The 24,116-nt window shown below is 42.3% G+C and overlaps 1 protein-coding gene across 1 annotated transcript in view; it reads left to right on the top strand.

The window, feature by feature from the left end:
• Positions 1 to 24,116, top strand: part of LOC139262997 (actin filament-associated protein 1-like 1) — a 232,800-nt gene that overhangs the window by 158,082 nt on the left and 50,602 nt on the right. Inside the window, exons 8-11 of the mRNA XM_070878426.1 lie at positions 3,623 to 3,802; positions 6,598 to 6,681; positions 9,550 to 9,643; positions 14,390 to 14,539. Coding sequence (XP_070734527.1) covers positions 3,623 to 3,802; positions 6,598 to 6,681; positions 9,550 to 9,643; positions 14,390 to 14,539 — 508 coding nt within the window. The remainder of the gene's footprint in view (positions 1 to 3,622; positions 3,803 to 6,597; positions 6,682 to 9,549; positions 9,644 to 14,389; positions 14,540 to 24,116) is intronic.

The following is a 24,116-nucleotide window of genomic DNA, read 5'->3' as shown; positions in this document are numbered from 1 at the left end:
TTTGGAATTCTCTACCCAGAGGACTGTGGATGCTGAATCTCCAAGTATATTCAAGGCTGAGGGTAGACTCTAGGGGAATCAAAGGAATATGGAGATTGGGCGGGAAAGTGGAATTGAGGTCGATGATCAGCCATGATCTTATTGAATGGCAGAGCTGGCTCGAAGGTCTGTATTGCCTACTCCTATTCCTAGTTCTTATGTTCTTATATAGGCCTTATTTTAACATCAGGAACTCCCATGTAACATATAAAGTGTTGACATTTCAGATAAAACTACTCTGTTGCAACAAGGTTCCCTAAAATCAGTCTCGGCAGTGTAACTATCTCTTACTGTGTATCATGGTGATATTTCTATTTCTAACATTAGCCATTCTTGTGGCCTCTCCAAGAGCGAATTCCATTCATTGCCAATTAAAGCTGAATTGTGGTTATTTTTTGTACTCTGGATATATGCTCACTAAAGTTACATTTTCACATACCTTTTGATGGTATTTAAGTAGGTATTTTTTCTAAATTATTGCAACAGAAACGTTTGCTTTTCTCTTGGTCAGGAAGAACAACCGAGGTGAGCTCATCATAAACATCCTCGTACCACACACTGTAAAATCAGAATACAGGTGGGGTGCAGTCTGCTTGCTTAGTGCAGTTTGATAGCAAGATGGACAAGAGTTCCTGAAATATAAAGAGATATCTAACTTTAAAATTAAGCGAAAGATTCGGAAGATTCCTAGTTAAAAACTCTTTAATGGACAAATTTCAACCGAGACATCCCCTCTAAAAACACCACTTGCTGACACATAGAAACATAGAAAATAGGAGCAGTAGTAGGCCATTTGGCCCTTCGAGTCTGCGCCGCCATTCAATATGATCATGACTGATCCTCTATCTCAACACCATATTCCCATTTTTTTCCCCATATCCCTTGATGCCTTTTGTTTCTAGAAATCTGTCTACCTCCCTCTTAAATATATTCAGTGACAGCCCCCACAGCCTTCTGTGGTAGACAATTCCACAGGTTCACCACCCTCTGACTGAAAACATTTCTCCTCATCTCTGTCCTAAATTTCCTACCCCGTATCCTGAGACTGTGACCCCTTGTTCTAGATTTTCGAGCCAGGGGAAACATCCTCCCCACATCCAACCCAGTCAGAATTTTATACGTTTCAATGAGATCCCCTCTCATTCTTCTAAACTCTAGTGAATACAGGCCTAGTCGACCCAATCTCTCCTCATATGATGACAGTCCTGCCATCCCAGGAATCAGTCTGGTGAACCTTCGCTGCACTCCCTCTATGGCAAGTATATCCTTTCTTAGGTAAGGAGACCAAAACTGCACACAATACTCCAGGTGTGGTCTCACCAAGGCCCTCTATAACTGTAGTAAGACATCCTTGCTCCTGTACTCAAATCCTTTTGCAATGAAGGCAAACATACCATTTGCCTTCCTAATTGCTTGCTGCATCTGCATGTTTGCTTTCAATAACTGGTGTAAAAGGACATCCAAGTCCCTCTGTACATCGATACTTCCGAAGCCATCACCATTTAAATAATACTTTGTCCTTATGTTTTTCCTACCAAAGTGGATAACTTCACATTTATCCACATTATGCTGTATCTGCCATGTGTTTGCCCACTCACTCAACCTATCTAATCTCCTTGCAGCGACTTTGCATCCTCCTCACAACTCACAATCCCACCTAGTTTTGTGTCGTCAGCAATACTCAAGCCCTTCATTTGTGCCAGATTAGATAGCACTGTGACGTGCTCCAAGGGGAAAATGGGGCCCGACATGTTATTCAATATGACAAAATGATCACATGTGTAAACTAATCAAGTTACTGTCAGTCTGAGCAATAAAGCAGTGAAAACTGTAATGAGAAAATTACTTCAATTCATAGTTTGAATCAAATCCTGGGCATGCTTGTGAGGCCAAAGGAGTTTTGTTTTGTTCTTTGTTGAAACTGGGCACAACAATAATTAAGATTTAAATTAATTCAGCTTGGAAACCTAAGACAGTTTTGAAGTTTGAGTTTATATTTTTCATTGTATACTCCATTCTGACAGTACAGCATGATTTATGCACTTGCTGAACAGTGCTGTATTTAGTCTTTAGTCCTGATTTCTGTTGAAAAGACATGGCACAGTCTGGGTTATTTGTTTTGTTCTACTCTCAATTACAAGCTTAACTGCAAGTTTAAAACCAGGTCCCTATCTTACAATATAGCTTTAGTTAAAACATTCAGTCAGAAAACATACAGAAAACACAATTTCCTTTTGAACACATCTATAAAGTAAACATTTGTACATTACTTCTATGTATCTCTAACAATGCCAGTCACAAGGGTTTTAATTTTAGGGCTAATGCTAAAATCACATTTACAGTCACATGGGACACTTGCTCTACATTAACCACTTTGAAATGCAAGTAGTTTGGCTACAAATTCTATTTGGATTGGATGAATTGGACTCTGAAGTTGGTATGGTGCAGAAGAATCTTTAGTAACAGGGGAGAACAGATTTCCAGTTAATGGCAGAGAAAGTAGAGAACGTGGTAAGTCAGTACATTGCAATGTAAACAATTGTTTTAAACTTCATTGTTTCCAATTCCATTAGCCCTTTTTTAAGCAAGCCCTGAAAGAAACAATATACAATCATTCACTGCGGCACCAATGCAAGTGAGGTGCGTCCAAACACGAGTTAAATATCGCCTTTGGGGGTTGTAGATCAATTTCAAAGTTTTTTCCTAATTTGGCCTATGTTTTTTTTTGCTTCTCCCAGAAGTTTTCATCGCTGCATAAATACAGAGGATAAGGCTGATAATGTTCAGAGGTTACACAATACCAATACAGGACCGGCTCGATAAATCAGCTGGTCTATACCTGTCCTTTTCCATATGTTCATATATTTAAACCTACAGGATCCCCTTTCTATCAGTATCAAGTCATTGGTGTTATACATGTACTTTGCAGCAAGATTACTAAAAATTATGCTCCAGTTGCATAAAATAAAACTTACAGGAGAATTCTTTTTTTGAAAAATTTCAAAAGATGAAAGCTTCTTTTGAGTTAAACTTTATTTATAAAGCAGTAAGTGATAAAGAAAATGAATATGGTAATTTATCTCGGTGAATTTTAAGGATCAGTAAGAAATTATATGCAAATTCTATCTGCTTGCATATGCTGGCTTTTGGAGGTTGATTAGATCCAAAATCTGATCTCTGTTTGATAATATACATCATGCAAATTATATATGCCAGGCCAATACCAGTTTCAGGTGGAGACTACCTCAGGGTGGGGTAGCTTTTATGTAAAGCAAAGGGTGCACACCAGTTCAATCCAAAGTGTATGAATTGGACTCTGAAGTTGATGTGGTGCAGGAAATTATTTTCAATGATAACCTGTTAATGCAAAACCTTCTACAGCCTTTTCCATACATCCGATCAGGAAAATTGATAAGATTCAAGAATGTTTAGTAATTACTACTGCCTTGGATAACTAACTGTCAACTCTATCAATACATATTTTTATTAAGAGTTAGCTTATAGGAAGTAATGAGAAAAAGTATTGCCAGTGGTGGATTCCCCTCAAAGAATAAAAAACAAATGGACATTTCTCTTTTCCTAGTGTTACAAGAGCTCCAAAGACCATCAGCCTCACATGGAGCTACCGCTGAACGTGTGCAATGTTATTTATGTGCCTAAAGACGGACGACGCAAGAAACACGAACTAAGATTCTCCCAGCCAGGAACAGAGGCACTTGTATTAGCAGTACAAAGCAAAGAGCAAGCAGAGGAATGGTTAAAGGTACTGGCACCAAATTGTAGGACCTGTATTACCGATCGTGAATAGCAAGACGTTTAAAGGGTATAATTGTGCAAAATATTCTCTTATGTTCTGTCAATTTTGAATCATAATAAGATCTTTATGGTTGATAGGAACACAACAAACCTGCTATTACATATCTGGTTATCATAGGCCAACAGGAGTTTCTGCAGAAAACTTCAAGTACCAGGTTGCATCCAGTTGTTATGTTCAGTGTTTATGAGCTGCAGTTGTTTTGTTTGGAAATTAACAACTGAAACAATCTCTTACCCAAAGGGCAGGGATTGAAGCGCTCATCTCCTTATCACCTTCACTTTCCTGATCACTGCAGACTGGAATAGTCCTCAATGGACAACAGTGTCCTCTACATTTCTGACATTTTAACTAATTTCAAAAATTCAAAGTGCCAATTTGATCAGACTATCAATTTTGAATACAAAAGGAAGCTGAGTACAGTAACACACTACTAAATGTCACAACAACCTTTACAAAATGTATATCACGTCATTAGTTTGAAATTACTGTTGCCAGTATTATCAGCCAAATTCTTAAAGCATTACATGATATTCCGCTATCAGCTATTTTAGCAGATATTAACCATACCCATTTAAAATAAACTCATTAACGTCTCTTAAAATAGAAGACAGAGGAGTATTAAGCAAACAAGTTAAGCAAGCATCCACTAATATCAGCAACAATAATTTCTATCTAATATACAAGAGTATATGTATTATTGTCCATTAGCCCTAACCCACAACCCTATCAGCCGCTTAATAACATTTCGAGATGTAGAGAGATAATTAGGTATCATCATCATCATAGGCAGTCGAGTTCTTAGGTGGCTGTACAGTCCAATACGAGAACCACAGTCTCTGTCACAAGTGGGACAAATAGTGGGAAGAGGTGGGTAGGACTGGTTTGCCACACGCTCTTTCCACTTCCTGCGCTTGATTTCTGCATGCTCTCGGATGCACTTCCTCCACTTAGGGCGGTCTTTGGCCAGGGACTCCCAGGTGTCAGTGGGGATGTTGCACTTTATCAGGGAGGCTTTGATGGTGTACTTGTAACGTTTCCGCTGCCCACCTTTGGCTCATTTGCCGTGAAGGAGTTCCAAGGAGTCTTGTGTCTGGCATGCAAACTATGTGGCCTGTCCAGCGGAGCTGATCAAGTGTGGTCAGTGCTTCAATGCTGGGGATATTTTGGGACATAACAGGAGACAATGTTTAAATATATTTGAGAAATCAGACAAATGAGAAGTTGAATTCCTATATATTATAGTAATTAAAATGGGTGCCAAAATTGCCTCATTTGAAAATAAATCTATTAGGATTTTGAACTTGCTCTATAGGGACTTATTAATTAGTTTAAAATAGTAAAACTGGTTATTTGTTTAGAACAAAAACCAAAGGGTCCTTTTTAATAATTTAAATTACAGTGTTAAGTAACAAGAGATTATTTGTGACAACTTAGTCAAAAGCTTTCAAATCAACTTACAGTAATTTTGCAAATATGAGTAGAGGATTGATTCTGTTAGCCTGTCACTGCAGTATGTTATGCTTAAACATAAGAGAGCCTCTTTAAAGAAGTTGTATTCCTTTTATTGAAACTGTAGATGGCAAATTAAACCTAATTCGAATGAATTCTTCTCACTACTCTTTGATGACTATATATCGTCCCCAATGGTAATAGCAAACTTAATAAAGGAAACAAAAAAAGGATTACTACTTTCAAAAGAATCACCATTTTATTTGCAAGCTTGCAAAGTGTGCACTGCTACATTCTGACTAAATCTGTTAGCATTTCCATGGAACGTCTTCAGAAGACTGGAGCAAGTTAAAAGACTGTGTCCAGGAGATCTGATTTCCGTCAGTCTTGAATCATAGCTTAGGGAAGCTGAGAAAGAAAATAGACACCCTTTCTGGAGTGAATCTTGTTTTTATTGGTGTGGATCATAATTCTAATTATTTTTGTCTGATATCTGATCCATTTGACTTTTCCACTCTGGTTTTCCTCTGATTGTTCACAGCTTCTCTGAGGGAATCAGAGTATTGGATTATTTTAGTTTAGGAAAAACTTATCTCCCCATCGGCTTTTCAGATAGTTCAATCCCACACCAGGCCTGTATACGATGCTGTGAAATCCTTCTATGGTTTCCTTGCATTGTTTCACACACGGATTTCTGTGTTAAATCTTTAGAGAAATGCATGAAGCGGAACGATAAATCCAGACATAATCTCAGCAGATCTGACCACAGACAGGCCCAGGGTCACCAAAGAAGAAAAAAGTGAAAGCTCATCTTGACTAACTGTTATATAGATATGGAACTTATACATAAACCACATTTACATAAATCAAATATACTCAGCTGTAAACTCACCCCAGTGTGATGTTCCACCCCCCACCACCAAAATGATCATCACTCAACACAGTAAACTTGTCTTTCCTCTTGCTAATCCCCAAATTTTTATATTATAACTCCTTTTTCATTTTCTTTGCTCTTTTCTCAACTACACTCTCATTCCATTACCCTATCTAAGCTGTGCATTGTGCTCCAAATTGTCCCTCATTACTTTCAGTCAGTGTGCTTTCCTAATTTAACGCGCAATAGAGGTTAATTTTATGTATCCTCACAGAGCTACTGTCAATGGGAGACCCAACATAGGCGGCAGGAGTGTTAGATAACCTTCCATTTGATTTCAATGGAAATAAAAAGCGGGCGAGATGTAAAATGGGCTGCCGATTTGCTGCATCTCATGTGTTATGTTTTATTTATTTAGGTGATTAGGGACATATGCAGCCAGTGCAATGGAATTGAGGGATCAGCATCACCACTTTTTCTACCAAAATTAGAACTGGAAAAGGTAAATGTGGGTTACGTTTGTGTTTGAATGAATGTTTTATGCTTAATAAATACACGAACAATTGAAGTTCAGATCAATTTCACTTCAAAAACTTTAGTTAAAAAATAAAGTGGATTATGTTGATGGTAAAGTGTCAGCTGTGGCTCAGTGGGTAGCACACTCGCCTCTGAGTCAAAGGTTGTGTGTTCAAGACCCATTCCAGGGACTTCAGCACAAAAAATTTAGACTGACACTCCAGTGCAGGGCTGAGGAAGCGCAGTCGGAGGTGCTGTCTTTTGGATGAGACATTAAACCGAGATCCCATCTGCTCTCTCTAGTGGATATAATAGTGCCACTATTTTGAAGAAAAGCTTGGGGATTTATCCTTAACTGAGAGAACTAAAGGTACTTAATTTATGACACCGCTAAATGATACCGTCTGCCTTCCGCCCCACTCCCGACTCTGTTCCGCCCCACTCCCGACTCTGTTCCGCCCCACTTCCGACAGTGCCTGTGAGTGCCAGGAGGCTTCCCAAAAAACGAAGTACCGAATACCACTCCATTCTCCGCTCCATTTCTACAGGCACTAACTCTCCAGTTAATTCAAATTATCCACCCCAAACGGGCCGGAGGGCAATTTCGGCCCCGATCTGTTCACATATAACTGATGCTGTTGCCTAACTTTATTTTGACAATGGATTTACTGGCAAAACAATCACCATTTATTGACGTGAGTGTGTGTGTGTGTGTGTGTGAAGACAGAAGATACAATGATTTAACCTTTGCCCCAATAAAATCAGTCCACTAGACTACTAATGAGCTTTCCAAGATTTGTTGTCATGATGTAAGCAGGAAAAGGTATTTCTTCCAACAAATCTATTTGTGACTTGCTTTTTGTAAGAATCTGTTATATCTGTCCAATCATTATTAGCTAAGTAGCAACTAAATCATCTTCTGTTATTGCCTCACAAGTTTTAGCGAATGAGTTGTCAGCAGGTACATAATGACTTAATGTAAATAGGGTCAATAAAGGTTCCTATGCATTTTTCTGCATTAAATATTGGTATTGACCAAAACTTTCTCTTTGCTATACAATCAATCATTCAACAGCTGCTTCCATTTAATCTTGAATTAGCAAACCACTGTCTGTTCATGATGTTGACTATGAGGTAATGTTGGAAAATATCTACCAACAAAAGTTATATGCTGCACAAGTGTCGTTCCCCAGAAGAGTTGATATGAATGTTTATATTCACATCGAATTGCATCATGTCTGAAACATATGGGGCCCAAGTTTCCACAAGAAAAAAAACGGGCGCCCCTCCGAGCTGGGCGCCCGTTTTTCGCACCTAAAACGGCGCCTAAAAAAATCCTTGGTATTCTCCACCTACTTGCAGGTGCTCTGGCCCTCGGTGCAGTCAGCACGAGCTGTGGGGGGGCGGAGCCAGGTCCCTGCGCTGAAAACAGTGCCGGGACCTCTGCACATGCGCGCTACAGTGGGCACGCAAGTGCAGTAGCTCCAGGCGCCGAACTGTGTGGGAGGGGCCCGAAGCACGCAGCCCCTAGCCCTGACCGAATGGCCTCACTGGGGCTGCGTGAATAAGGCTCCTCCCACGGCCAGCTCCTGCTTCCCCCCCCACCCCGACCAGACCCGACACTCGCTCCCCGCTCCCCGCCCCCCCCCCCCCCCCGGTCTCCGGACCAGACCCGACACTCGCTCCCCTCCAACGCCTCCGGACCAGACCCGACACCCGCTCCCCACCCCCACCCCCCGCCGACCAGACCCGACACCCGCTCCCCCGCCCCGACCCGACACCCGTTCCGCCGCCCCCCCCCCACCCCCCGCTCCCGGAATGGATCCGATCCGACCTGACCTCCCCCCTCCCCCCCCTCTCTCCCTCCCCCTCTCTCTCTCTCCCTCCCCCTCTCTCTCTCTCCCTCCCCCTCTCTCTCTCTCCCTCCCCCTCCCGCCCCCTCCCGCTCAGCACAAACGGCTGCAGAATTCTCCGTGCCTGAAGCACTTTCACACAGGTAGGAAGATGGTTTATTTAATCTTTTCTTGGCTTATAAATGTTTATTCAGGTTGGATTTATTTGTATAATATTTGTAGAAGTATAAATAAGGATTTATTGTAGAATTTAATGAGTTCCCTTCCCCCCCACCTCGTTCTGGACGCCTAATTTGTAACCTGCACCTGATTTTTTAATGTGTAGAACAGGTTTTTTCAGTTCTACAAAAATCTTCACTGGCGCCATTCTACTTCAGTTTGGAGTACGTTTTCACTGTGGAAACTTTCAAATCAGGCGTCAGTGGCCGGACACGCCTCCTTTTGAAGAAAAAATTCTGTTCCAAAGTAGAACTGTTCTACTTGACTAGAACTGCAGAAAAAAAAATGTGGAGAATTGCGATTTCTAAGATAGTCCGTTCTCCACCAGTTGCTCCTAAAAATCAGGTGCAAATCATGTGGAAACTTGGGCCCATGGTGACCACAAACAGACCGAGTTAGCTGACAAACTATACACAAGATAAGAAAGAATTTACTGAATGGAAATCTTTAGATGGTTCATGAGCAGAATGAAAAACTTTTGGATACTAGTTATAAGCAAATTCATTTAGAAGATTCCTCTTCAAAGCATATTAACTAGTTAAAAAAAACTAACCTCACTAATTTTAGTGAAAAAGTAGACAAGAGTAAAAAGTGATATTTCACTACTTTTTTTGTCAAAGTTAGCAAAGACAGGAATTTCAGCCCCATTGTGGGAATTGCTGTTCTTGCTGGTATCCCATTCACATTATGTTCATCGAGGCAGATGTCTGGGAAAATAAGAGTAAGGCTTCCTGGTATTGTAAAAACAAAAGATTAATCTTGGTTTCCATGCCTTTCTACAGAGATTATCAAATGAAAAACAGGCTTCTGACGCTGAGAGTGTAGTAACAGGGGAGAACGGATCTCCAGTTAATGGCAGAGAAATTAGAGAACATGGTAAGTCAGTACATTGCAATGTAAACAATTGTTTTAAACTGCATTGTTTCCAGTTCCATTAGCCCTTTTTCAATCAAGCCCTGAAAGAAACAATATATAATCATTCACTGTGGCATCAATGTAATAAGAACATAAGAATTAGGAACAGGAGTAGGCTATCTAGCCCCTCGAGCCTGCTCCGCCATTCAACAAGATCATAGCTGATCTGACCGTGGACTCAGCTCCACTTACCCGCTTGATTGCACTATTCCTATCTAGATGTCCCGCTATTTCTTCCTTAATGATAGTTTCAAGCATTTTCCCCACTACAGATGTTAAACTAACCGGCCTACAGTTACCTGCCTTTTGTCTGCCCCCTTTTTTAAACAGAGGCGTTACATTCGCTGTTTTCCAATCCGCTGGTACCTCCCCAGAGTCCAGAGACTTTTGGTAGATTATAACGAATGCATCTGCTATAACTTCCGCCATCTCTTTTAATACCCTGGGATGCATTTCATCAGGACCAGGGGACTTGTCTACCTTGGGTCCCATTAGCCTGTCCAACACTACCCCCCTAGTGATAGTGATTGCCTCAAGGTCCTCCCTCCCCACATTCCTGTGACCAGCAATTTTTGGCATGGTTTTTGTGTCTTCCACTGTGAAGACCGAAGCAAAATAATTGTTTAAGGTCTCAGTTATTTCCACATTTCCCATTATTAAATCCCACTTCTCATCTTCTAAGGGACCAACATTTACTTTAGTCACTCTTTTCCGTTTTATATATCTGTAAAAGCTTTTACTATCCCATTTTATGTTTTGCGCAAGTTTACCTTCGTAATCTATTGTTCCTTTCTTTATTGCTTTCATAGTCATTCTTTGCTGTCGTTTAAAATTTTCCCAATCTTCTATTTTCCCACTAACCTTGGCCACCTTATACGCATTGGTTTTTAATTTGATACTCTCCTTTATTTCCTTGTTTATCTACGGCTGGTTATCCCTTCTCTTACCGCCCTTCTTTTTCACCGGAATATATTTTTGTTGTGTGAGGTGCGTCCAAACACAAGAGTTAAATATAGCCTTTGGGGATTGTAGACGAATTTCCAGAGTTTTTTCCTAATTTGGCCGAAGTTTTTTTTTTGCTTCTCCCAGAAGTTTTCATTGCTGCATGAGCAGAGAGGATCAGGCTGATTTTTAAAAATTTTTTTTAATTTCAAAATATACTTTATTCATATAAAAAATTTGCACAATACATTGAAAGACAGTTCAGTACATTTGCATGCGGTCAGCAATTCCATGTAATATATTTGGATGCTAACGGCAGTTCCGTTCAATTCATTTGCTTGCTTTACATTTCGAGATACATTTCAGTACAATCCAGGATACATTGTAATACAGTCATCAAATTACTTTACTAGTGGCACTATACGATACATGGCATGGGTGAGGGTACAGTTACATTTCTTTGCAACATACATTACTAAACAGAACTTGCATTATACATGGCACTACATAGGTTTTTTCAGATCATGGTGCACTATGTATACAAAAAGTTTACAAGTACAGCCCGAGGGGAGTTTTATACTGATTTCAGCCCCTGGGTTTATCGTGGCGGAAGGGTTTTAAACTGTGGCTCTTCCCCACCGTGCCTTTGCGGCGACTGCACCAATTTTTTGTGCGTCCCTCAGCATGTACTCCTAGATCTTGGATTGCGCCAGTCTGCAACACGCAGACGTGGACATCTCCTTGCTCTGGAAGACCAGCTGATAATGTCCAGAGGTTACACAATGATGACCTGTCCTTTTTCGAATGTTCATATATTTAAACCTACAGGATCCTTTCTATCATTAGTGTTATTCATGTACTTTGCAGCAAGATTATTAAAAATTCTGCTCCAGTCTAATAAAATAAAACTTGCAGGAGAAAAAAATATTTTCAGAATTTCAAAGAGATGAAAGCTTCTTTTGATTTAAACTATATTTATAAAGCAGTAAGTGATGAAGAAAATGAATATGGTAATTTATTGTAAGTGAATTTTAAAGATTAGTAAGAAATTGTATGAAAATTCTAACTGCTTGCTTATATGGGCTTTTGGAGGTTGATTAGATCTAAAATCTGATCTCTATTTGATAATACAAGTCAGGCAAATTATATATGCCAGGCCAATGCCAGTTTCAAATGGAGACCACCTCAGTGGTTAGCTTTTATGCAAGCGCAAGTGTACACAGCAGTTTAAACTGCCAAGGAAAGCTCTGCCAAATCAATGCAACCATCAGGTTTTACTGTCGCAATCATAACTTTATCACTTTGATGTTCAAATGTTATCATAATGGGTTGACATTGGTACAGAGGATATGCTGACATCGAACATGTATTAGCACATGTGGAGGCCCCGACCTGCGAGAAACCAACAGCAGCAGGTCGGGGCCATAAAAGGAGCGGCGTGCGGCCGCTGGACAGCGTGGAGGCATACCACTTCAAGGTACAGCGCTGGGCAATGGCAGTGAAGAGTGAAGTCAGCAAGGTCCAGGTCGGTGATTGGAGCGTGGGCAGATGCAGCAGGAGTGGCGAGATCGAGGTGAAGGAGCAGTGAGAGACTGTGGAGGGATGTGATTGGGGCCCAGGAGAGGCGTGAGTTTGGGGCCAGGGGCCCAGGGGCAGCTCGGGCCAACCCACACTGCGATATTTGTGTGCACTAGGTCCGTGCAGCAGAGCAGGTCTCCAGTTATCTTGGGTAATCCTTGCCACTGGACCAAGATCTGGCTCCGTTAAGCCCGTGTGGTGGCTGGTGTGCAACGGCCACCACACGTTAAAAAATCCACGCACAGGCATCTTCCACCCTTGAGGATGTAGTTCGGGTTCTTCATTCAAAACACCTGTGAACTCATCCTTTTTTTTGGCATGGAAGCAAGTCATCCTCGTTTCGAGAGACTACCTATGATGATGATGATTAGCACATGCACACAACAAAAAATAATGTGACCACACTGGTGAACTTCTCTGAGAAAAGTATATCAACACAGATAATTGACTGCATTTGCAATCAGGTTTTTGAATGTAGCTGCAGGGTCAGTATGAACTCAGCATTGAATGCTGTCCAACTGAATATCCTGTGTCATTAGTAATGACAGCAAAAAATCTTTGAAATTCTCTATGTGCACTAGAAATGATAGACTAAGAAGGGAGCTTCTACATAAGAACATAAGAAATAGGAGCAGGAGTAGGCCATTCGGCCCCTCGAGCCTGCTCCGTCATTCAATATCATGGCTGAGCTGATCGAGGCCTCAACTCTATTTCCCCACCTGGTCTCCGTAGCCCTTGACTCCCTTATCATTCAAAAATCTGTTTATCTATACCTTAAATATATTCACTGACCCAGCCTCCACAGCTCCCTGGGGTAGAGGATGCTAAGGATTTACAGCCCTCAGAGAGAAGAAATTCCCCCTCATTTCTGTCTTAAATGGGCGACCCTTTATTCTGAAACTATGCACTCTAGTTCTAGATTTTTCCATGAGAAGAAACAGCTTCTCTGCATCTACCCTGTCCAGCCTGCTCAGAATCTTACATGTTTCAATAAGATCACCTCTCATTCTTCTAAACTCCAATGAGTATAGGCCCAACCTGCTCAACCTTTCTTCATATGACAATTCCATCATTTCAGGAATCAACCTGGTGAACCTTTTTTGAACTGCCTCCAATGCAAGTATATCCTTCCTTAAATAAGGAGACCAGAACTGTACGCAGTACTCCAGGTATGGTCTCACCAATACCTTGTACAGTTGTTCTGAGTAATAGAAAGATCTAGCATTCATATTGTGCCTTTCGAATGCTCTGGACACCCGAACTGCTCTTCAGCTGATGAATTGCTTTTGAAGTGTAGTCAAATGGCAGTTAAGTTGCACGAAACAAGGTCCAAAAAACAGAAATTAGATGAATGGACAGTTCATCTGTTTTGGTGGTGATGGGTGAGGGAGGGCACTGGGAGAGCTCCGTGCTCTCAATTCTGATAACTATTAGTTACCTTTAATGGTATATACATGAAAAATGGTTCAAGAGAGCAATCTCAGAGTAAAAGTCAGTTGAGGCAGACAATTTGTGCAAAAATAAATAGCTGGGTATTTATTAATAACAGAGGTTACTGTTCAGTTGCTTGGTCTGAATTATTACTTAAAACATGGTCTTCATCAGTTTCATATAGTATATTGTGCATAACATGTACACATTTTATGGATAACAAAATAAATAGCACTCTGAACAGAAAGATGCATTCAGACTGTCGGGTGAGGCTTCCAAAAAAATTTCAATCCATGTTCCTGTTCGGAATGACAAAAACATTCAATATCCTCCTTATCCATTTTAAATTATACATCACAATACTCATTAATCTCCTTTATCATATTGTTCCCTCCTATTGTATGCCTGACATATTTTAAATACCATATTGAAAACTTTAATTTGTTCATTATTTATGTGGAACATGATACTGCATTAACCAGATAAAATGCACAAATTATTATTTGTCTTTGAAAGAAATAGCATTTTTCTGATACAATCCAGACTGTGCTATAGACATAAAAGATGTCTGCATTCTGTTTTTTTAAATAGATGTCATTTTCTGAAGGATGAGACGGGAATGAGCTATTGAATAATTACTCCCCATCTTGCAATTAATCCTCCTTAGCATTCCACAAGTCGGAGTGCAACATTCGCTTCACGTCTTGCCTACACATCAACACAACTTAATCCATTTTATTATTTATGATTAAATAGTGAAAGGGAAGAGGAGTGGTTTGGCCGAATTGAAAGGCACAGTTAGCAAGGCTGCAGGGAGGAAGATTACGCGCATCATAAGTTTGGCAAAGAAGAAGCAGGCTACTGAAGAACAGACGTCTTCAACTGAAGAGGACATACCATGCTGCGGTTAGTATTAATCCTGCCTTCTGTTACTTTGATTGATAAACATTTCTGACATATTTATTATTTGTAACTCACATAATATGACCAAAAATCAGCAATCCGTATGGCACATTCCTGCCACAACTCTAGCCCAACCTTGCTATCCAGCTTCCAGATGACCTTGTGAGCATGGAGCTTCTGTGAACCCTAAACAAGGTAATTGGCATAAGGAGGAAGGACGTCCTACATCAGGAGTTCCCATGACCTTTGCCTCAAACAGATCCGACACAGCCTTGGCAATGGGATGCTTGGTGAAAACAGACATATCAGCTGTCTCCATGGCAGAAGTGGGGCTCACCTGGGGAGTCGCAAGCTAGACCTTGAAAATTTAAAAGGAATCTGCCTCTTCTATATAATTATCAATCTTTTTGCCAAATGGCCTGAAGGGGCCAAAAATTTGTCTCTCTGGCAGGCGAGGAATCCCTGGATCAGGCTACTTCTGCTGCAATATTTGGCTTCCCTAGAAGGTGGACATCTACCTTTGGGAACCTTTTTGTTACCCTGGAATGTCCACTGGAGTGAGCAGTGGCGGTTGCTAGTAGGTAGTTCCTGCACTTACACCTGGATGTGGTGACTGGAGATTTTCTAGAGCACTGTTTGTCTATCTCTGCATCAATGCATTTCTAATCGTGGTAATGTGCAAATTTTCTGATGTAGTAACAAAGTGATGTTTTGGGCACGTGAAGAGTATTGATTGATCTAGTCCCCACTTCCAAACCTCCCATCAGTTTTCTTGCCATGATTCTCAAACCAATCATCCTGTATCCCCTTTTCTAACAAGAATTTATCTAGTCCTTTTTTAAAACCGGTCATGGTTTTCTGATAATTTGTCCCACAACTTTATCACCTTCTTAGAATAAAATGTTGCCTACATTTTTTCTTTTCTTTTAACACCCTTAACTTTAAGTGTTGGCTCCTAGTCCTCAAATCCTGTGCCTGACAGAGAACGTTCCTTATAAAGTCTCCATACCCAAGAAAATCATAAAGATCTCGATCAATTCCTTCCTTATTCTTTTCTCCAGAGAGCCAAGTCCCAAATTCAACAATCTTACCACAGCTCATAGCTCTCAGTTCAGGAATCAGCTTTTTAGCTGTCCTCCAGTAATTCTACATCTTTCCTGTTATATAGCAACCAAAATCAAACACAATACTCCAGATGCGGCCTCACCAAAGCTAGATGTAACTTCAACAATACTTCCTTAGACATAAGTCAATATCTCAACATTGCCTATGAACACTGAACCAAAGCATTTAACAAACAAAATCTTTATATCTCATTCCTGTAAATGGTCATAGTGTCTTATGTTCAGGAGTGTACCTATACTGGCAAATATCTAATTATACAATAGTGTAACCTGGGGAGGGGGGTAAGAATAGCACACACCTGTGAACTGGATATCCTATCTTCTGCATGTGTTCCCATGTACACGTCTCCAATCTTTCAGTAGGCGGACATAAAAACAGTGTAACAAGACGAGACCAGATACGAATCATTATGCCGCTTTATTTTACATACAGCTAATAAATATACAGATTAATAGTTGTAAACAAACCTCACTCACTGCATTCAATTTTCTTTTCTCACTTTGAAAAATGAGAATATTAAACCATATACCTTTCATTCCTGACTTAGGAACATACGAAAATGACGGGCAAGAAAAAAATCCGCTGGTCCATCAAGACTTCCCCACACTCATGATGCCTGGAGCATCATAACTAGATACTTCCTCATCCATGCCTTTGTTACCTCTAGACTTGACTATTTGAACACACACCCGGCTGGCCTCCCACGTTCTACCCCATGTCCTAACTTGCATCAAGTCCAGCTCACCCATTACCCCTGTGCTCTCTGACCTACATTGACTCCCAGTTAAGCAACGCCTCAATTTCAAATATTCTCATCCTTGTTTTCAAATCCCTCCATGGCCTCGCACCCCCCTCCCCCATCTCTGCAATCTCCTCCAGCCCCATAACCACGCCCCACCCGCTACTCCCTCCTCCACCCCCGCCCCCCCCCCCCCGAGATATTTGCGCTTCTCTAATTCTGTCCTCTTGAGCATTCCTGATTATAATCGCTCAACCATCGGTGGCTATGTCTTCTGTTGTCTAGGCCCTAAACTGTAGAATTCCCTGCCTAAACCTCTCCATCTCTCCACCTCTCTACCTTTCTTTCCTCCTTTAAGATGCTCCTTTAAACCTACCTCTTTGACCAAGCTTTTGGTCACCTGCCTTACTTTTCCCTTATGTGGCTCAGTGTTAAAATGTTGTCTTATAATACTCTTGTGAAGCGCCTTGGGATGTTTTACTACGTTAAAGGCATTATATAAATACAAGTTAGTTGTAGTTGTACCCATCCCTGCAGCTGTGCAATCTCTTGAGAGAGGTAAGAAACCAGAAAAAAAGGATACGCCCAATGAGGTTAAAAAATATCTGGAAAGTTCCTCTCCGGCCCCTTCAGGTGAAAAAAATAAATCATTTGTTTTGGCATTATCTTTCTGGGGAAATTCTAACTGCAAAAACTGACACCCTGCATCTCAACTTCCAGGCCTTCACCTTGTAGTTTTCTGCGTAAAGCCTGACTGAATGCTTCAGGGCCTAGAAATTGGCCTCTTTAGTGACTCTCATTATTGCCTCGGGGCGGGGGGGGGGGGAGGTGATGACGGGTACTATTGACTTACTGACCGGGCGCGGCAAAAGAAACGACTCCCGCTAATTCGGGCGAGAGCTTTGCGGCAGCAGTAACACCTTGCACCACGATCTCCTGCACCCGGAGATCGTGACATCATTGTCGTGCGCGTTGCCATGGGAGCGCCCGGATACGAACTTCGGTTCCTCTCCCTGCAGCATTGCCAGGCAAAAACAACGACAGCTGCAGGAGGTGTTGCTTGGGATGCTGGATATTTTGGGGGCGTAAGTTAAAGGGGATGTTGGTGCGGTAAGTAGAAAAATTGTTCGAATGCATAATCTCAATTTTTTCCATTTTTCTTCGGCCGTGATCGATCAGCTCGACACTCTGCTGGACTACTTAGGGCTGTCGGGCTGGATCACGGCTGCCGTCAGGGACCAGCCAACTGATCCGAATGCAGAACCTACAATGCTGACCCTTCCCTTTAAGGGAGGGAAGGAGCCCCGGATCCCGACAGCACTGCATGGGACATTGTACAGCACTGCACCACAACCGCCCCACCTGCGTCCTTTAGCGCTCCAACGGAAGTGGTACCATTTGCTTTAGCACTCCACTTCCTTCCTGGAGCACTAACACTGAATTTAAAGAAAGCTGAGGATCATTAGAGCCTGGTGCTAATTTTGCCAGTTTTCAAAAGTTAGCGCCTCAAACCGGGCGCTACCAAATTTCTCCCCCTTTTTCTCGTAGTCTCTCTCTATTCCTAGCAAGTGGTTCAACAGTAGATAAACAATGAACAAAACTGGTTAACTCTCGAGCTCTCTTTGGGTGTTGGTTCCAAGAAACCATCTCCTGCTATTCTCATAACGAATAAGAACCATCATGGCTTAATTAGTCTCAGATAAGTCAATTGACTCTCATTATCTAAGTTGGAAGTAAACTATGAGCCACAGCATTCCACAAACTGACTCACGTAGATTGAATACACATCTTCAATGGCTACCCTATTAATAAATAAACCCTTTGTTTCAGTGTCTGCAGCCTGTGGCTTTTATAACCTGTGTGCATTCACATTCCGTTAAAACACAACACTTAACATAACTCATTCCCCAATCCTTTCCTTGAAGAAGGAATGATCAAAAATCCTGTAAATGTCACAGCATCATTGGCTACTGCTTCCAATTTGGTGTTAATCTTGATCAGCTCCGCTGGGCAGGCCACATAGTTCGCATGTTAGACATAAGACTCCCAAAGCAAGTGCTCTACTCCAAGAGCTCCTTCACGGCAAACGAGCCAAAGGTGGGCAGAGGAAACGTTACAAGGACACACTCAAAGCCTCCCTGATAAAGTTCGACATCCCCACTGACACCTGGGAGTCCCTGGCCCAAGACCGCCCTAAGTGGAGGAAGTGCATCCGAGAGGGCACTGAGCTCCTCGAGTCTCAACGCCGAGAGCATGTAGAAATCAAGCGCAGGCAGCGAAAAGAGCGTGCGGCAAACCAATTCCACCCACCCCTTCCCTCAACGACTATCAGTCCACCTGTGACAGAGTCTGTGGCTCTCGTTTTGGACTGTTCAGCCACCAAAGAACTCACTTCAGGAGTGGAAGCAAGTCTTCCTCGATTCTGAGGGACTGCCTATGATGATGAGCTCCTCGAGTCTCGTCGCCGAGAGCATGCAGAAATCAAGCGCGGGCAGTGGAAAGAATGTGCGGTAAACCAGTCCCACCCATCCCTTCCCTCAATGACTATCTGTCCCACCTGTGACAGAGACTGTGATTCTCATATTGGACTGTACAGCCACCTAAGAACTCAAGTTAAGAGTGGAAGCAAGTCTTCTTCGATTCCGAGGGACTGCCTATGATGATGATGATGATGAGTCATAAACTTAAGACACCTTGACTAATATTCTAACCTCCAAGTCATTTCTTGTAAAATTATAAACAATAGTGGCAAATAATTCCTATTTCAAAGCGCAGCTGAGGTAAATGAAAGTCATAAGAAATCATGGATAGTTTGCCACATGCAAGAGCAGCAACTGTAGCAGTATTCAGAACTTCTAGATATGGGTGGTAAAATGAACAGCATAATCCTATAAACATCAGGAGGTAATTTGAACCCCCCAAAATGGGTAGGTTTGTTTGGGGCAGGAGATTAAAAAGCTAAAAATCTGAAACAGGAATCCAACCCGCCTTCTTCCGGTTTTAACGGAGGCGGGACAACTTGCAGACAACCAAACTCAGAAAGCGGGTTGGTCATTTAACAATTTTAATGAGGCTGCACACCTTCATTTTGACGTGATTCCATTTTGAACCACAATCGGCAGGGTTTCCCTGGCCTCTGGAAACCCAGCAGGTGAAAGAAGGCGAGAAGGGCTGAGTGCAGTAAGTGCCTTTACTGCACTACTTGTGGGCCAGGAGGAGCAGGAGTGTTTCCTCCAGGCCCAACAAGCTGCCCAGTAAATCCCACCCTGATCACCACGAACTGTCTGCTCCACATCCCCACGATCGGACTCACCCTGTGATGAGACCAATGTTCCCTTTAATTTTTTGGAGGGGGTGCGCGGCCCCTTTAAGCGGCTGCGCGGCCCATTCAAAATTCCGTGCATGCACAATTTTGTCCATTTAAAAGCCAGTGAGCCGGCTGTACAGGAGCTGCAGAGCACTGCGCAGCTGTGCAGCTTAATGTTGGATGGAACCCCCCCTCCCCAACCAACATCTGCTCCCCTTGACCACCATCTGCTCCACCCGACCACCACGTTCTCCCTCCCCACAATCAGAACCCCCCCCCGACCACCATCTACACCCCCCTCTGACCATCAACTACACCCCCCTCCGACCACCAACTACACCCCCCCGACCACCATCTGCCCCCTCCCCGATCACCATCTGCCCCCTCCCCGATCACCATCTGCCCCCCACTGATCACCATCTTTCCCACCCGACCATCATCTGCCAGTGATGACCATCATCTGCTTCCCCCCCCCAAACACCAAGTTTCTCCGCCCACCCCGCGATTAAAACGTTGTTGGAGAGATCCATACTTCCAGGTTTCCCATTCCTAACTTCACACACCCCCACCACACGCAACGAGCCTCAGAGGTACGATCGGGGCCATGAGTCGAAATGCAGTCCTCCTGGGTGCAGGTTTATAGCACAAACTCGCCATGATTCAGCACCAATTTGAAATCTTGCTCTGTAAGGCCGCATTGATGGCTGATGTGGAAAGATCAATTTGTGCAGTTTTGGGGAAAGGGAGTGTGCTGTTAGAAGTTTGGGTTAAGATACACTGTTGCAGCAAAGTAGAATAATCTTTATTTTATTCTTACCCATGCTATTTTTTAACCTGGGAGCATATTCTATTCTGCAGATCCAATAATCCTAGTCTTGATGACCATAAAAATAAACCAAAAATACAATTGGAAAATATAATTTCTCCCCCAAATGTCCTCTACTGTTTCTCAAAAGATGCTGATTCATGCTAACATATGGTACCACAAGTGTCATCAGAATGCCCCCAAGTGGTCATTGTTCATGTGTGAGCTTTGTGGGATCATCACAACTGAGTCTGGTTTTGTCCTCACCAGAGATCCATATAACCAAACAGCAAACAAGATTGGGAATCCCCTCTCTGGCCTGGGCGGTGTGGCCAATTGTCATCATTATCATCATCATCGGCAGTCCCTCAAAATCGAGGAAGACTTGTTCCCACTCTAAAAGTGAATTCTCAGGTGACTGTACAGTCCAAAGTGGGAATTACAGACTCTGTCACAGGTGGGACAGACAGTAGTAGAAGGATAGGGAAGGAAAGGCCAATTGTATTGCCTTGCTGCTCTCCTGGCTAACTGAGCGCATAACCTCGGTGCTTTCTGGTCCGTATGACTCAGCGCCAGTCAGTGCATTTACTGGCTAAGGCATTGAGAGAATCTCTAACAAATGTAATATTCGATATGGCTAGGAAGACATACCACCTATTGCTTTTGGTATTCGACCAGCAACTGGCAAAGAACATTGATGGTGTAGTCTGTAAATGTGACTGAACATATGTCAATAATAACTTGCCTTTATAGGGCACTCCCCAGGGGGAAAAAATGGTGTTAGAGTATTGCACAACATGGTGAGGTGAATACCAAAGAAGAGAAGGGAAAACATTTGGGGTAAAGGACAAGAAGCCAGAAGGCATAGTCAAAGATAAGGATTTAGAGACACAATTCCAGATGCAAAGAGGTAACAACAGAAAGATCAGGCTCCCATTATGGAACGGAGGAAGCAATGATCATGCTGTAATCTGGAAACATTAGCAGATTTACATTTATTTCCTACCAACCCTATGAGGAGCATTTGTCTTTCTGGCAATGGTGACAGTTCCACTGATACAATTGCTGTTATATCCATTACCACCCATCCAGGGAAGAATCATGCCCCAGTCACAAATCAACAAACATTCAATCATAGGCCGGTATAGTTCCAGTTTTGAGTTTCAGGAAAGGTCAGAATTTCCGTCTGCTTGCCATATGTCTGGTGGGTTTCATGAATTCCCACCAGCCAGACACTTATCAAGGGCACCTGCACCATATGTTTCTCCTCTGCTTCCTCGATCTGTATGAAAGTTATATGGATTCTGGGAATAATTAAGACAGCTAACGTTCTTGTCAGGCTGTAGAGAGAGGTTTATAGGGTGTCAGGATTGATTTGACCTGTAAGTAGGTATAGTGAATAGAACTGGACTTTGGGATTAGAGTTTCATGAGTAAAGCTGGCATAACAACATAATTGTATATACAAAACCAATTAACAAGTGACCCTTTTTAAAATTTACCTACATGCAAGCTCTCTTTTCAACAGAATTTCAGCGGCAGGTTTCATATGGAGGAGTAGAATTAATTACAGGCAGATATTATAGCACCTCAGATACTGCCAAAATAATCACTGGTATAGATTGTTTTGGCAGTATCGCAAAAAAAATTAAACTATATTTGATTATTTTCTCTTCCCCCACCCCCGTTCCCCCACCCACCATTTTCTGGCTTATAATGAGATCAGTTCCATGGATGCTACCTACTCACCAGTATTTCCTGCAAGTGCCGTTCTTTATGTGTGAGCCGAGACCAATGATCTGAGTGTGGGAAGATTCACAACTGACTTTAATCCTCTCACTCAACATCCACCATTGCACGATTTCGAGTATGGGCCAGTGAATATATCAGGAGCAAGTACATTCGTTGACTTTTCTCTTCGATAGCCCAGGAGTACAGAGGCCAGTTGAGGCAGCTTTACTACCATCCCAACCAGAAACTGCTACTCAAACTTTAGCCAGAGGCAATGAATCAAATACCTTTCTTTGGTAGCAAAAAGGAGATATTAAGTGCGGCAGAGAACACAAACAAGATACAAAGGATCAGATGCTGCAGAAAAGAGGAAAGACTTGCATTTATATAGCGCCTTTCACGACCTCAGGATGTCCCAAAGCGTTTTACAGCCAATGAAGTACTTTTGAAGTGTAGTCACTGTTGTAATGGAGGAAATGTGGCTGCCAATTTGTGCACAGCAAGCTTCCACAAACAGCAATGTGATAATGACCTGGTAATCTGTTTTTAAGTGATGTTGATTGAGGGATAAATATTGCCCAGGATACCGGAGATAACTCTCCTGCTCTCTTTCGAAATAGTGCAATGGGATCTTTTACATCCACCTGAGAGAGCAGACGGGGCCTCAGTTTAAAGTCTCATTCAAAAGACGGCACCTTTGATAATGCGGCACTCCCTCAGCACTGCACTGAAGTCTCAGCCTAGATTTTTGCGCTCAATTCTCTGGAGTGGAAATGGGACATGAACTACAAAGCTACAAACAGAAGTGCACTGCTCAGGTGTTTAACCTGTACTTGTACGCTGGATCCCAAGTATAGGGTTTCCATTTGATTTTAAGTGATAGGATTTTATCCATTTGTACTTTTCGTTACAACAGTTCCATTTGCACCTCACAAATCTTTTAAGTCAGAAATGGCCTGAGCACTGAGGAACTGGAGATTACATACTGGCCTTCCACCTCTTGGACTTTGATTTGAATCCAGGCCAGACTAATGGCTGAAAGGGTTGCACCTAAACATGAGTTTGGGTGGTCTCAATACATTTCCTATTGGGCAATAGTTAAAATCATAGAAAAATAGAATGGTTACAGCATGGAAGAAGGCTATTCGTACCGTCGAGCCCGTGCAGGCTCTCTGCAAGAGCATGTCAGCTAGTCCCACTCCCCTGCCCTGTCCCCATAGCCCTGCAAATGTTTTTCTTTCAGGTACTTATCCAACTCCCTTTTGAAAGCTGTGATTGAGTCTGCCTCCACCACCCTTTCAGACAGTGCATTCTAGATCTAACCACTCGCTGTTTAAAAAGTTTTTCTTCTGTCACTTTTGGTCCTTTTGCCAATCACCTTAAATCTCTAGTTCTCGACTCTTCTGCCAATGTGAACAGTTTCTCTCTATCTACTCTGTCCAGACCTCTCATGATTTTGAACACCTCTATCTAATCTCCTCTCAATCTTCTCTGCTCTAAGGAGAACAACCCCAGGATCTCCAGTAACTAAAGTCCCTCATCCCTGGAATCATTGTTGCATGGCAGTGTTTGGCAAGCTTCCTCATAGAAGCCACAAGGTGACTGGTGTGTGAAATACTCCCTACTACTGATCATCATCTGAGATTAGGACTGAGGCAAATTTGGGGGCAGAGTGGAGGGAGCATTTACCCGTGCTTTCCCAATATCCCTCACCTTGGTAGCATAGACTGATAGAAGCATGAAATGCAGTTTCACAGAGTGGTGAGAAGCAGGTTTCTACTTGTGGTAACCTAACATCAGCTATGTCACTGTAGAGAAGTGCAGAACAGGCACTTTTCTTTGGAGAAGGAGGGAGGGATACATGGAAGAACACC

This window comes from Pristiophorus japonicus, chromosome 4, assembly GCF_044704955.1.
Source record: "Pristiophorus japonicus isolate sPriJap1 chromosome 4, sPriJap1.hap1, whole genome shotgun sequence".
NCBI classification, from domain to species: domain Eukaryota; kingdom Metazoa; phylum Chordata; class Chondrichthyes; family Pristiophoridae; genus Pristiophorus; species Pristiophorus japonicus.
This window is presented reverse-complemented; position numbering and strand designations above follow the sequence as displayed.